This window comes from Geotrypetes seraphini, chromosome 3, assembly GCF_902459505.1.
Source record: "Geotrypetes seraphini chromosome 3, aGeoSer1.1, whole genome shotgun sequence".
Classification (NCBI taxonomy): domain Eukaryota; kingdom Metazoa; phylum Chordata; class Amphibia; order Gymnophiona; family Dermophiidae; genus Geotrypetes; species Geotrypetes seraphini.
In genome coordinates, this window is record NC_047086.1 from 343,542,445 (window position 1) to 343,556,528 (window position 14,084).

The following is a 14,084-nucleotide window of genomic DNA, read 5'->3' on the forward strand; positions in this document are numbered from 1 at the left end:
GTTTCTACTGTATGGTTCATGTGACGTCTACTGCACGATAAAACAGCAGCGCACTAACTACTTAACTAGTTGAGGCAGGAAATTGCACAGATCATAGGTGTAGCCAGCGGTGACAGCTAGTATTTGGGTTGATATCGCACACCATTTGACCCGACTGCCGATAGTTCAGCTGTACTTACTGCAACCTCAAAAGAAGGGTGGTAAATACAGCCACACTACCAGCTATGCAGTTGCATGGCCATCCAGCCCTAACATGATCCGATGATCTGATCCTTACCTTTCTGGACTCAATCACGCTCTCCGATCTGATCACCCTTTCCCGGTTCCCCTAATTTCCCCTGATCTGCTCCGCCAAACCACTCTCAGAAGGTAAAGCCTCTCCCACCTGTCATTAAACTGTAACCTTCCCCCCTGGACCCCCTACTCAGCACCATGACTTGCAGTAATTGAAGGTAGGCTTTGCTGGTCCAAAGGCAAGGCATGGAAGTGGTTCCCACCTGCTCATGCCTTATCCCAGTGTATCGCAAACTGTGTTCCGCAGCACACTAGCGTGCCTCCTGCGATTTCAGATATGCTGCGACACACTGTGGGGAAGGAGAAGCACCGGAGCCAGCTGACTGCCTACAGGACACGCCTCTCACGGCAAGAGGCATGTCCTGTAGGCAATCCGCCTGCACCAGCACCTTTCCTCTCCATGCCTTTTCCTTGCTGGCATCCCCCAATGGCGGCTCAGGGCCTGTCTGGAGGGCCTTCATACATGCACGAAGGTCGCCGTGATGATGTCACTCATGCATGTGACATCATCACGGCGACATCTGTACAGTTCCGGATGCCTCATGCCGCGGCTCGATAAAGTTTGCAGGGCACTGCTCCAGTTCCACTTTCAAAATAGTGTTGCTGACTCCCAGTGGTAGTCTCGCAGTACTGCCACTAGTAGTTAGACTTCCTTATATGTCTATATTTTGCTTTCTTTATTTGTATACTTTCAGAAGCCTTTAAAGAAGATGAACTAAGGAGTGCATTTTGGGTGCAACTGGCAAATACTGCATGGCTCCTCCATCATTTCCCCAGACATCTTGAAATCTATAGGCACTGGGATTAAATATTCAACTGGCAGTGGTGAGTGACTTTTTTTTAGCTGCTGCCAGCTTTATGCCCAGATATTCAATCCTGGGCCATGACAGAGCAATGGCATTGAATATCCGATATGCATGGGCAGATGGCACTTAAGGGCCAATGTTCAGCCCTTAAGTGGATAAGTGAAACCAGACAAAGATAGAACTATGTTTTATATGGTCCAATTTGTTGTTACCTTGTCCGGTTAAGTGCTGACTCCGCCCAGTTTCATCTTAGGCAGTTAGAGGAGATATTCGGCAGCACTATCTGGTTAAGTTCTGAAGAATATCCCCCCCAGGTAACCGCCCCCAGGTAATTTAGCCTGGTTAGATTACTTTAAATAGCTATCCCACTGTGTTCTTTGCGAAATCTACCTGCACCAAAAATCCGGTGTAAAAATCTAGTGAGTTCAAAGGGAAATTACACTTGAAGTTTGCCATGAAGACTGCAGGTAAAAAGTACCTATCAACTTGCCCTAGGAAAGTTCAGTCTGTAAGGAGGGGGGATGGGGCTCCTTAATAGGCACTAACCGCGTTAGCGTGTGCTAAATGCTAAAGATACCCCTTATACTCCTATAGACATCTTTGGCATTTAATGTACGCCAATCATTAGCGCGCACACTAACACAGTTAGCATCCGTTGATGAATTCTCCCCTGAATTGTTCTTTATTTTACAGAGCATAAAAGACATTTTAGAATATTTCTGACTGCATTTTTTCTGAACCTGAAAATAAAATTCTGAGCGGTCCTAACCTTTATTATTTATATAGCATAGGCAATAAAACATCAACATTCAATCGGTATCAGCACACTGGAGTTGGCCTAATGGTTCTGTGGCAGTGCTATGTAGGAAACTTGAGCCTATTTCATATTCCCACATTATTTGTAATATACCAGGGTTGTGGACCCCACGGAGGCAGCATTCATAGCTTTCAAGAGGAAGAAAGATATGTCATTGTACAATGGTGACTGCTTTAAGAGTACTTTCTTTCCCAGAGGAGTGCCACTGCAACATCTGGCCTAAATGGGAAGAAGAGAGGGTATAAACATGAGAGAACTCCCTGGGTAGCTGAAATGAATGCCATAGCCCCAGTAGGGACCAGTTTTGGTTGAGCTACAGGCCCACAAGAGCAGAAGGAAGCTGCCAAGCCAATATAATAAATGAAGAAACAAGTGTGCTCCAGTGGCCTTGTGTAGATGCCAAATATATGGCTTCATTCTCCAGCTTGGCTGAAGGGAATACTCTTTACATTACATTACATTACATTGCATTAGAGATTTCTATTCCGCCATTACCTTGCGGTTCAAGGCAGATTACAAAAGAGTTATAAATGGGAGTTACAATGGAAGATCATTTGTCATTTCTAGAGAGGTAAAGAGATAGGTCATGTAGTTTCTGTGTGGGGGGAAGAGGGAGGGAGGAAGGATGGTAAATGTGAAGCTAGGACTGTTTCAGGAATTTCTTTAAGAGTATAGTTTTTATTTCTTTTCTGAACATCTTGTAGTCTGGGGTAATTATCAGTAGACTGGAGATCTGGTATCTAGTTTAGCTGCTTGAGTGGCTAGGAGGCCATCGTATAGTTTTTTCCGTTTTACTTCTTTGATCGAGGGGTGTACATAAGAACATAAGAAATGCCTCTGCTGGGTCAGACCCGAGGTCCATCGTGCCCAGCAGTCCGCTCACGCGGCGGCCCAACAGGTCCAGGACCTGTGCAGTAATCTTCTATCTATACCCCTCTATCCCCATTTCCAGTAGGAATTTGTCCAATCCTTTCTTGAACCCCAGTACCGTACTCTGCCTTATAACGTCCTCTGGAAGCGCATTCCAGGTGTCCACCACACGTTGGGTAAAGAAGAACTTCCTAGCATTTGTTTTGAATCTGTCCCCTTTCAACTTTTCCGAATGCCCTCTTGTTCTCTTATTTTTCGAAAGTGTATGAATGGGTGTGTGTTTTTCTATGTCTGACTGAGGTGGTTTGGATGAGGCGTTTGTTCAGGTAGGTTGGGCTTTCTCCGTTTAAGGTTTTAAATAACATACAGTAGAATTTAAATAGTATTCTTTCTTGGATTGGTAGCCAGTGTGAGTTGATGTATGCTTCTGTAATATGGTCGTGTTTTCTCAATGAGTAGATGAGTCTTAGAGCTGTATTTTGGATTGTTTGTAGTTGTTTAGTTATTGTAGCAGGGCAGGGGAGGTAGAGGATGTTGCAGGAATCTAGTAGACCTAGGATTAGGGATTGTACTATAAGATGGAATTTCCGGACTTGTCTTAGGTTTCTCATAACTGCGAAGGCTTTCTGTATTGTTTTATTTATTTGCAGTTGCATGGTGCAGTATCAGTCTATAGTCATTCCTAGTAGTTTTATGATAGTTTGAATGGGATAGTTGATTTCTATATTGGTTATGGTTGGGACTTTGTCGTTTTCAAGGATGATGAATTTAGTTTTGTCTGGGTTGAGTTTCAGTTTGTGATCTTTCATCCAGGTCGCTACTGCTTGAAATAAAAATTATAAAATACTTTATTCAGTGCGAAACCTGGGCCTGTTTGGCTGAACACAAAGCTGATATTCTGGCTGGAATCGAAGAAAGACACACACGTAGCTCTTCGTCAACAGCTCTCAGTCTCTCTCTGTATTTGGTTTTTATAGCATACAAAAATAGACAAATATACCCTCCATCCTTTTTATTAAACCACAATAGCAGTTTTTAGCGCAGGGAGCTGCGCTGAATGTCCAGCGCTGCTCTTGACGCTCATAGGCTCCCTGTGCTAAAAAACCACTATTGCGGTTTAGTAAAAGGTGACCATATTGTAAAATATAGACAGCAGATATAAATTCAGAACTGTGCATAGTAAGTGAAGGGAAGTTTTCATCTCTGGGAATTTACCCAGTTAACTATTAAGTTATTTGGGCAAATTCCTTTGAAAACTGTGGTAATACTGCCTCCACTTTGCTAAATTTAAAATAAAATCATTTTTCCTACCTTGTCTGGTGATTTCTGGTTGCACTTTCTTCTTCTGACTGTGCATCCAATCTTTCTTCCCTTCTATCAGCCTGTATGCTTTCTCTCCTCCACACCTCATTCCCTCCCCCAACTTTTTCTTCCTCTCTCCCTGACCTTTCTTTCTTTTTTTCTGTTTCTCTTCTTTCCTTCTGTTTCCCTGCCTGCCCCCTTTCTTTCTTTCTCCCTGCCGTTCCCCAAGCCACTGCCACTGCCGCTGCCATCGGGGAACAGGACCCACCAATGGATAACAGGCCCCAAAGCCGACGCCGACGCATGCTCTCCCTGACGTCAATTCTACAATCGGAGAGGAAGTTCCGCCCAGCCAGGCAGCGATTGGCTGGCCCGAACCAGGCAGCGATTGGCTGGCCCGAACTTCCTCTCCGACTGTAGAATTGACGTCGGGGAGAAGAAGACTTATCGGCTCCATAGATTAGATCGCCAAGACAAAGTGAGTCCTGGGTGATCGACTCATTTTGCCTTGGCGAGCTACTGGCGCAGTGTTCTAAGTCATGGTGATCTTTGGTTGATCAAAAGGTATGAGAATGGTAATGTCATCTGCATAACTATAGGTGGTTATGCCTAGATTATCAAGGTATGTTCCGAGAAAGGCAGTGTATAGGTTAAAGAGAGTAGGGGATAGTGGGAATCCTTGTGGTACGCTGCAGGGGTTGGCCCAAGGTTCAGATTTTTCTTTATCCGATTTTACTCTGTATGTTCTGGATTTTAGGAAGTCTTCAAACCAAGAGTATACTTTATCTGAGATACCTATTGCATCCAAAATTTGCAGTAGGATGTTATGGTCTACCAGGTCAAATGTTGCGGTCAGGTCCAGTTGTATGAGAAGCATTTTTTTTTCCTGTGCTGAGGTGTTGTCTGGCTGTGTCAATGAGGGAGCCTAGTAATGTCTCTGTGCTGAAGTTGGATCTGAAGCCAGATTGTGTGGGGTGAAGTATGTTATGGTCTTCTAGATAGTTGGTGAGGAGTTTGGCTACCAGTCCTTCTGTCAGTTTGACATATAGAGGTATTGAGACAATGGGTCTGTAGTTGGATGGTTGGTCTGTTGGTCCTTTTGGATCTTTTTGGATTGGGGTGATGATGATTTCGCTGAGGTCAGTTGGGAAAAGGTTGTCTGTGAGCATGGTTTGTATCCATTGCAGAAGTAGAGTATGAAATTTTGTGCTGGAGGTTGTAAGGAGATATGATGAGCAGTGGTTGAGGTCACAGGATACATGGCTGTACTTTTTGTAGAGTTTATTGAGTTCAGACCATTGTATGTTGGGGAATTGAGACCATGCTCTGTCTGCTGCAGTTGATTCTTTTTCTGTGGTATGAATTGTGATTTCGTTTAGGTGGGATGGGGTACAATTGAGGGTGGCTCTGGCATTTGTAATTTTGTTCTTGAAGTGTTCTGCTAAGAGGGTGGCTGGGGAGGGGGGTATTGTTAGTGGTCATGTAGGGTTTGGTATCTGTTAGATCTTTTAATATTTGGAATAGTTTTTTGGTATCTTGAGTTTCTGTGTCTATTAGATTAGTGTAGTGTGTTTTTCTCTTGTCTTTTAGTAGTAGTTTGTATTGTTTGTTAATTTTTTTCCAGGTGTTTTTCGTGTGATCTAGGTTAGTTTTTCTCCATTTTCTTTCTAGTCGTCTGCATTGTCTTTTAAGTAGGAGTAGTTCATTGTCAAACCATTGGTCTGATCGTCTGCTGGTTCTAGTTTTGGTTTATAGTGGGGCTAGTACATCAAGGATGTTGGTGATCAGATTGTTCCACTGTGAGATGAAGTCCTTGGGGTTGCAGTCCTGGATTGTTTCATCTATTTTTGTCCAGAATTTGGAGGGCTCAATGTGTTTGCGTGAGGTATAAATTATTTTTTTGGATTTAGGAGTGGTTTCGTTCTTGGTCCAGTTGATGTTGAAGGTGTATGTGTAGTGGTCTGACCAGAGGGATGGGGACCAGGTTCCATTAGGTGTTTGAATTTCTGGGTCATGAATGATGGGTCATGAAGGCTGCGATGTCAAGTTGGTGTCCTTTATCATGAGTGGTTTGTGGGTTTAAGATTTGGAAGGATAAGGCATTGAGAAATGATAGACAGTTTTCTGCTGGTTTGGATGCTTGATCTTCAAGGTGTATGTTTAGGTCTTTTAGGATGAGGTTGTATTCTGCTGTTAATGAGTTTTGGTATATGAATTTTTCAAATTCAGGTCTTATGTAGTCCAGTTTCCTGGTGTTATGTAGCAGAGCATGCAGTTTAGTGAGTTTTTTAGTGTGGTGCTTGAGATGTTTTTTTCGAGTATATTTAGGGTTCGGGTTAGGGTTTTCTATCAATTCACTAGGTGAATTGATAGAAAAACACCAAGCACTTCCAAGAATATGGCATCTTCTGAAAAACAATTTACATGATTTTTGTCATTGTAAAGTTTTCAAACAGATCGCATAATCCTGTGTTCTTAAAATATTAGGGAATTTACCGTTTTGCAAATTGAGAATAATATAATCTAGAGCAGGGGTGCCCAACACGTCGATCGCGATCGACCAGTAGCTCAGGAAGGCAATGCGAGTCGATCGCGGAGCTCATCCCAGGCTCCGTGATAGACTCGTGTTGCCGTCCTGATCTACCGGGCCGATCAGCCTTCCGCTCCAGTGTTCTCTGTATGGCCTTTTAGCTGTGCGGTCCGCCCAGCTGTCATCTGCTGCTGCCGCCGCTGCTGAACATAAAAAAAAAACAGGCTTCGAGATTTCAGCCCATAGCGAATTTATGCTCCGTGGCTCTAACGTGTGCGTGCCGGCTTCCCTTCTCTTCCCTCCGAAACCGGAAGTTATGTCGGGGGGGGGGGGAGAAGGGAAGCCGGCACGCACATGTTGAGAGCCCTGAAGCAAGCGTTCGCTATGGGCTAAGGCGGGAAACAGGTTAGTGAAGCATTTGCTCTTCTTGCTGCCGGGTCCTGCCTACTTTCTGTTTCCGCGAAGGCAAGACCCGGCAGCATTTCCCCCAATAGGTAGATCGCGATCTTGGGCCAATCAGCCTTCCTCTCCCCGACGGTAGAATTGACGTCAGGGAGAGGAATGCTGGTCGGCAAGCAGGGAGTGCTTGGGGTGGCGTCGGCTTTCGGGCCTGTTATTGGTGGTGGTTTGGGGCCTGTTATTGGTGGCGGTTTGGGTCCTGGTCCCCGATGGCAGTGGCTTGGGGGAGGGCAGGGAGAAAGAAAGAAAAAGGGCAGGCAGGGAGACAGAAGGAAAGAAGAGAAACAGAAAAAAAAGAAAGGGAGGCAGAGAGAAAGAAAGGGCAGGGAGAGAGGAAGGAAAAGTTGGGGGAGGGAACGAGGTCTGAAGGAGAGGAAGCATACAGGCTAAAAGAAGGGAAGAAAGATTGGATGCACAGTCAGAAGAAGAAAGTGCAACCAGAGACTCATGAAATCACCAGACAAGGTAGGAAAAATGATTTTATTTTAAATTTAGTGATCAAAATGTGTCTGAATTTATATCTGCTGTCTATATTTTACACTAAGGTCCCCTTTTACTAAACCGCAATAGAGTTTTTTAGCGCAGGGAGCCTATGAGCGTCGAGAGCAGCGCTGGGCATTCAGCGCAGCTCCCTGCGCTCTAAAAACTGCTATCATGGTTTAGTAAAAAGGGAGTGGGGTATATTTGTCTATTTTTGTATGGTTGTTACTGAGGTGATAGTGCATAGAGTCATCTGCTTTGACCTCTTTGAAAAACCCTGGAATAGAAATGATAATTAACATTTTCTATGCGTACAGTGTGCGTTGTGTTTTTTTTAAATTTTATTGTTAGTAGATCATTTTGACTTGGTCATTTTAAAAGTAGCTCGCAAGCCCAAAAAGTGCGAGCACCCCTGATCTAGAGTATGGCTGCTTGGTTCTTGTCCTCAAGGTCCACAGGCGGGCCAGGTTTTTAGGACATCTACAATGTATATGCATGAGAGAGATTGGCATACCAAGGAGGATGTGTATACAAATCTCTCTCATGCATATTCATTGTGGATATCCTGAAAACCTGGTCTGCCTGTGGACCTTGAGGACCGGAATTGAGTAGCCCTGATCTAGAGAGAGTCCCTGAGTGAACCACTTAGGGGGCTGATATTCAGCTGGCCCCTAAGGCATAAGATAAGTGGCTAAAGCTTAGCTAGCTTAAACTCATTTTTAGCTTAAACCAATGGTGATGAGGGTACCGATGGGTCCCAAGCCAAAGGGAATGAAGCTGGGAACATTCAATTTCCGAGAAACACAAGGTGCCCATCATTGCTCTCACTTCCCTGTCTCCTGGATAAGAGAATATCAGGGGGAATCTCTCTGCTCATGGATGGGGCCCCCAAGAACAAGCAACTGTAAACCATCTAGATACTTGGGATAGACAGTATAACAAGAAATTAATAAACTTGGAAACTTAGCAAAGAGGGTATTACAAGAAACAATGAGGAAATGGAAGGGGTGCCCTCCTAAAATGTTAGCTGTCGGTTAGAGACCCTGTGAGGCTCCCAGGGAGCATCAAAAGATAGGAGACAAGTCAAAAGATCCAGAGAAGGACTGTGGAGAGGGCAAGATGAGTTGGGACCCCATGGAGGAGGAGGAGAGGAATTCCATGGAGGTAATTGAGATGGGGAGCCAAGAGAAAGCCATGGCTATGGAACCCTGATCTTTAGATTTTGAATTTTAGAGAAGTGCTTTATATTTTAGTTTGTATTTTTCTTTTCCCTTATTCCCCAGATGCCCAATGTGGGGGACGGAGGTTTTGGAAGGTGATGGGAAGAAAGGACTTCTTGATCTTCTAAAAGCCCTATCTTTAAGAGGTAAACCATAGCCAGTTGCATGCTGAATATTGCACCTAACTGGATTTGTGTTAAGCTGGCTCCACAAAACTGGAAATTCAATGCTGGCGCCCAGATGTGGCCCGGCATTGAATTTCCAAGTTTAATGCCAGTGGTGGTCAGCAAAATGTTGATTGCTGAATATTGGGCCCTTTGTATTCATGTTTACATTTTAAACTCCTTTTATCTTTATACATTGTTAGCACTAGAATCTGCTACATTTTGATTAGAGAGTAGAGGGTAATACATTTGATACACCACCTGTAATAAAAACTAAAGCGTTTTTTTTTTTTTTACATATTATCTGCAGGTACTTTCTCTGTACTTAATGGGCTCAGAATCTAAGCTTTTGTACCTGTGGCGATAGAAAGTTAAGTGCTTTGCAAAGGGTCACAAGGAGCTGCAGTGGGAATCAAACCCCTTTCCCTTGGTTTTCAGCCCACTGCACTAACCATTAGGCTGCTCTTCTCCACAACCTCCAGTGTCAGTCAGTCCCAGAAAAGTGCTGTGTGATAACTAGAAGGTGATACCTGCTTTCTCAACTGCATTCTGCAAAGAGGAGATATTGAGGGAACCTGAAGAACTCAAGTCATTCTCTCTGAAGAGGTTCTAAGGAAGGAATTAGAAAAGATGAATGATTGTTATTTTACAGCGGTATAATTTCCACAAATAGCACCACAGATCTCTTGCATGTTAACCTGCCAATTACATTTGGTATGTTTCAATTAACATCTGAGGAACATCTGTAGGCATGATTACTTTGTGAAAGCACTAGTCACTGCATGTTGCCTTAAATAACCTGTCTTGTAGGGTCCCTCTTACAGCTAAGCAGTTTATTTATTTATTCAATTTTCTATACTGTTCTCCCAGGGGAGCTCAGAATGGTTTACATGAATTTATTCAGGTAGTCAAGCATTTTTCCCTGACTATCTTGGTAGGCTCACAACTTTCTATCTAATGTACCTGGGGCAATTAAGTGACTTGCCTAGGGTCACAAGGAGCAGCATGGGTTTGAACTCCCAACCTCAGGGTGCTGAGGGTGTAGCTTTAACCACCGCGCCACTCTAGAAATCAAAATGTAGTAGAAGTGAGCCAAGTATAGGACAATGAAGCCATTGTGACATCACTGATAAGGTTGGCCCTTAGACATTGGTGGAATGAGGCATTATGATGTCACAATATCAACTCTGGTTACCAGAGGCTAAAACTTTTCATACTATTTATTCAATTTACTATACTGTTCTCCCAGGGGAGCTCAGAACAGTTTGCATGAATTTATTCAGGTATTCAATAATTTTTCCCTGTCTGTCATGGTGGACTCATAATCTAATATGCCTGGGACATTGGGGGATCAAATGACCTGTCAAAGGTCACAAGGGGCAGCATGGGTTTGAACCCATAATCTCAGGGTATGGAGGCTGTAGCTATAACCACTGCACCACACTCTCCCCTCAATTTATGTGTGCCAACTACAGAATAACATCTAGCACTTTTGCATACAACTTTCAATTATTGGTACCAATTAAGCATGTAAGTGTGTAAAGTGGACACCTTATGGGTGCCTAAATTTGGGTGCCAGCTTATAGAATTTTATTTTAAGCAGGGGCACAGCCAGATGCTTGGCTCTCTACTCTCTGCTTCTTTCCCCACCCGCAAATCCAAATGATTAAATACCTGAGCTGGCAATGATCCCCAAACCCCAGCAGCTGAAGATTTCCTCCTCCTTCGGCACCCAGTGCTCTTCCAACCAGCAACCGCTCAGGGCATGCACATGTGCGAAAACTCAGCATGTCCAGACAGGCTGGTGTTGGTGTCAGTTTGAGGTAAGTGCCGCTGTCTGCCATTTAGAAGAACACTGGTTGTCCAAAAAGGAAGAAATCTTCAGTTGATGGAGTTTAGGGAACACCATCAGCCATAACAAGATTGCCACAATTATGGGTGGATCCTGGCCCACCCATGGCTACAGTAATATAGTTTCAAGTTTCAAGTTTATTAGGATTTTTATATACCGCCTATCAAGGTTATCTAAGCGGTTTTTTTACAATCAGGTACTCAAGCATGTTAATGACAGCAGATAAAGACCTGAACAATCCATCCAGTTACATGCATTATAAATTCAGGATTAAATTAAATTGTCTTTTAACTTTGATATTTCTGGCGCATAGACCATAAAGTCCACCTAGTACTGTCCTTAGGTTCAATGACGTAGCGTGGGTGAGAGTCACCACTCTCCTGCCCACCTCTCCACTCCCTGCTACTTCCCTGATCCCGCCTGCCACACATGCCTCCCCCGCTCCTTCTCTGATCCTGCCTGTCGCGCGTCCCCCCTTCCCTTCCCTGTACCTTTAGTTGAAATTGTTGCGGCGGTCAACAACTTGCTCCTTGCGACCCCATCAGCTCTCCCTCTGCACCCGGCAGTGATGTCAGCGGGAGAGCCGATGGGGTCGTGAAGCGCATGTTGTTGACCGCCACGAACAACTTCTTCAATTAGAGGTATGGGGAAGGAAGGGGGGCGCACACATGGAGGGGAGGAATGGGAAGAGGCGAGGGTGGAGAGGAGGAGAGGTGTTGGCGACCCACCATCATGGCTTCCAGGGCAGACCACCCCCCCTCGCCCCTCCTTACTATTCTACTGCTTAGGTTCCAGCTACTGGAGTTGCTGTCGAAGCTCACTCAAGCCTATCCAAACTAGATCATCATTTGCAGGATACATATAGTAAAAGTCTGTGGGATACAGACCATAAATGTCTGCCCTGCACTGTCCTCATGCTCCAAATTACTGGCTGTGCCTTTGCTTTTAAGTGTACAGAGAATGCAATTTTCTTAAAGCATGTGCACTACATATGAACTTAAGAATAGCCATTCTGGGATATAGACCGTAGAAGCCCATCCAGCACTGTGCTTAGGTTCCAACTATTAGAATTGGCATCGAATACCACGCCAGCCTATCAAACAATTGTGTCATTTGCAGGACACAGGCCAGAAAAATCTGCCTGACACTTTCCTCACATTTCAAATTACCGGAGCTACTGTTGAAGCCCTCTCCAGAACATCCTAAATCAAATTGCCATATACGGGACACAGACTGTGCAAGCCTGTTCAGTGCTGTCCTTAGTCCTTCACAGCCAGAGTCGCCATCTAAGCACCATTTAATACATCAAACAGACATGCAATCATTTAAGTTTTGTTATTATACCATTCATTTTCTAATTAAAGATCCTCTGTGTTTATCCCACATCTTTTTGAATTCCTACTCCTACTCCTACTCCTACTTTTTTTTTTCACCCAGAGGGTCGTGGACACTTGGAATGCGCTACCGGAGGAAGTGATCAGGCAGAGTACGGTGCAGGGATTCAAACAGAGACTGGATGGATTCCTGAGGGATAAAGGGATCGTGGGATACTGAGAAAGCTAACCAGAAAATAAATGTAGAAACCCAACCAGGTCGTGCAGGTGCAAGACCGGAGGGCTAGGACTTTGATAGGAAGATAGGACTCAATTAGGAAACCAAGGAGGCATGGGGGCCCCTTCTGGTGATTTAGACAGGTCGTGAACTGTTTGGGCCGCCGCGGGAGCGGACTGCTGGGCAGGATGGACCTATGGTCTGACCCGGCGGAGGCACTGCTTATGTTCTTATGTTCTTATGTACTCCTACTCCTACTCCTACTACTATTAATTCTTTCTATAGCATCACCAGACGCACGCAGCGCTGTACAGAGTCACAAAGAGAAAGAAAACAGTCCCTGCTCGAAAAGGCTTACAATCCAAACAGGCAAGACAGACAAACAGGATGTCATGGATACAGTTAAGGGAAACGGTTAATCAGCTGGCTATCCTCATCACTATTTCCATCTTGACCACCTCCCTCGGGAGAGCATTCCAGGCATCCACCATCCTCTCCATGAAAAAGACATTTCCTGACATTACTCCTCTGTTTACCACCCCACAACCTCAATTCATGACCTCTAGTTTAACCATTTTCCCACATCTGGAAAATATTTTTTGCTATATTAACACCTTTCAAGTCTTCAGCCATCTATATCATATCTCCCCTGTCCTTCCTCTCCTCTAGAGCAGTGCTTCTCAACTTGGTCCTGGAGTACCCCCTTGCCAAGTCAGGTTTTCAGGATATCCACATTGAATTTGCATAAACTTGATTTGCATACACTGTCTCCATTACATGCAAATGTCTTTCATGCATATTCATTGTGGATATCATGAAAACCTGACTGGCAAGGGGTTACTCCAGGACCGAGTTGAGAAACATTGCTTTAGAGCATGCATATTCAGGTCTCCCAGTCTCTTCTCGTTCGTCTTTGGTGCAAGCCCTATACCATTTTTATTGCCTTCTTCTGGACCTCTTCAAGCACTTTTATATCCTTAGCCAGATACGACCTCCAAAACTGAACAAAATACTCCAACTGGGGCCCCACCAATGACTTGTACAGGGGCATCAACACCTACTTTCTTCTGCTGGTTATGCCTCTCTCTATACCTCCTATCATTCTTCTTGCTCTAGCTACTGCCTTGTCACAGTGTTTTGTTAGAGAATGACAAGTGGACAAATTTTTCCTCGTCCCCACAGGAACTCATTTTCTCATCCCGAAGAGTTCCTTTCCTGCCTCTGCACTATTCCTGCAAACTCTATCCTCATCTGCACAAGCCTGAAACACTTTAAAATTATAAGTGTTTGAGGCTTATGAAGAAGACTGAAATGTGTTTTGTAGGTTCAGCGGTGTTTGATGTTCTTCCTCCTGTTGTCAGCCAGTAGGGGCCTTGGGGCATCCACCAGATCCCCTTTATCTTTTCTGTTTTTCTACTATTTTTGTGCACCCTCTTCAGTGACTATTGCCCTACCATAAGAAGGGCTATACTCTTTTTACAACAAATGACATTTTATTTGTATCATAGAGCACCCCAGAATGCAAACAGCACAGTGGTATGAACTTGGCAAACTGGTCCAATGTATAGAAAGTTCTCATGTACCTTATATGTATCAAGGTGCTTCCACAGACTTTTAAACTCCTTCAGATTAAGCTTTCCATTGACGTTGAGCTATGCATTCTGTTAAGTGGCAATTATGTTGTATGAGCTGAGCAAAAGAAAATTTGAGTTCAAATGATTCATGAAGGTTGCTAAACA

The 14,084-nt window shown here is 44.2% G+C and overlaps 1 protein-coding gene and 1 long non-coding RNA gene across 3 annotated transcripts in view; one reads left to right on the top strand and one right to left on the bottom strand.

Moving 5' to 3' along the window:
• Positions 1-14,084, bottom strand: part of LOC117357971 (calpain-1 catalytic subunit-like) — a 114,656-nt gene that overhangs the window by 21,867 nt on the left and 78,705 nt on the right. For both annotated transcript variants that reach the window (XM_033939269.1, XM_033939268.1), the window contains exons 17-18: positions 13,929-13,997; positions 9,473-9,551 (exon numbers count right to left, since the gene is read on the bottom strand). In XM_033939269.1, coding sequence (XP_033795160.1) covers positions 9,473-9,551; positions 13,929-13,997 — 148 coding nt within the window. The remainder of the gene's footprint in view (positions 1-9,472; positions 9,552-13,928; positions 13,998-14,084) is intronic.
• Positions 1,017-9,407, top strand: LOC117357972. The gene is made up of 3 exons (XR_004538915.1): positions 1,017-1,119; positions 8,842-8,924; positions 9,253-9,407. It is a non-coding gene; the product is annotated as an uncharacterized LOC117357972 (long non-coding RNA).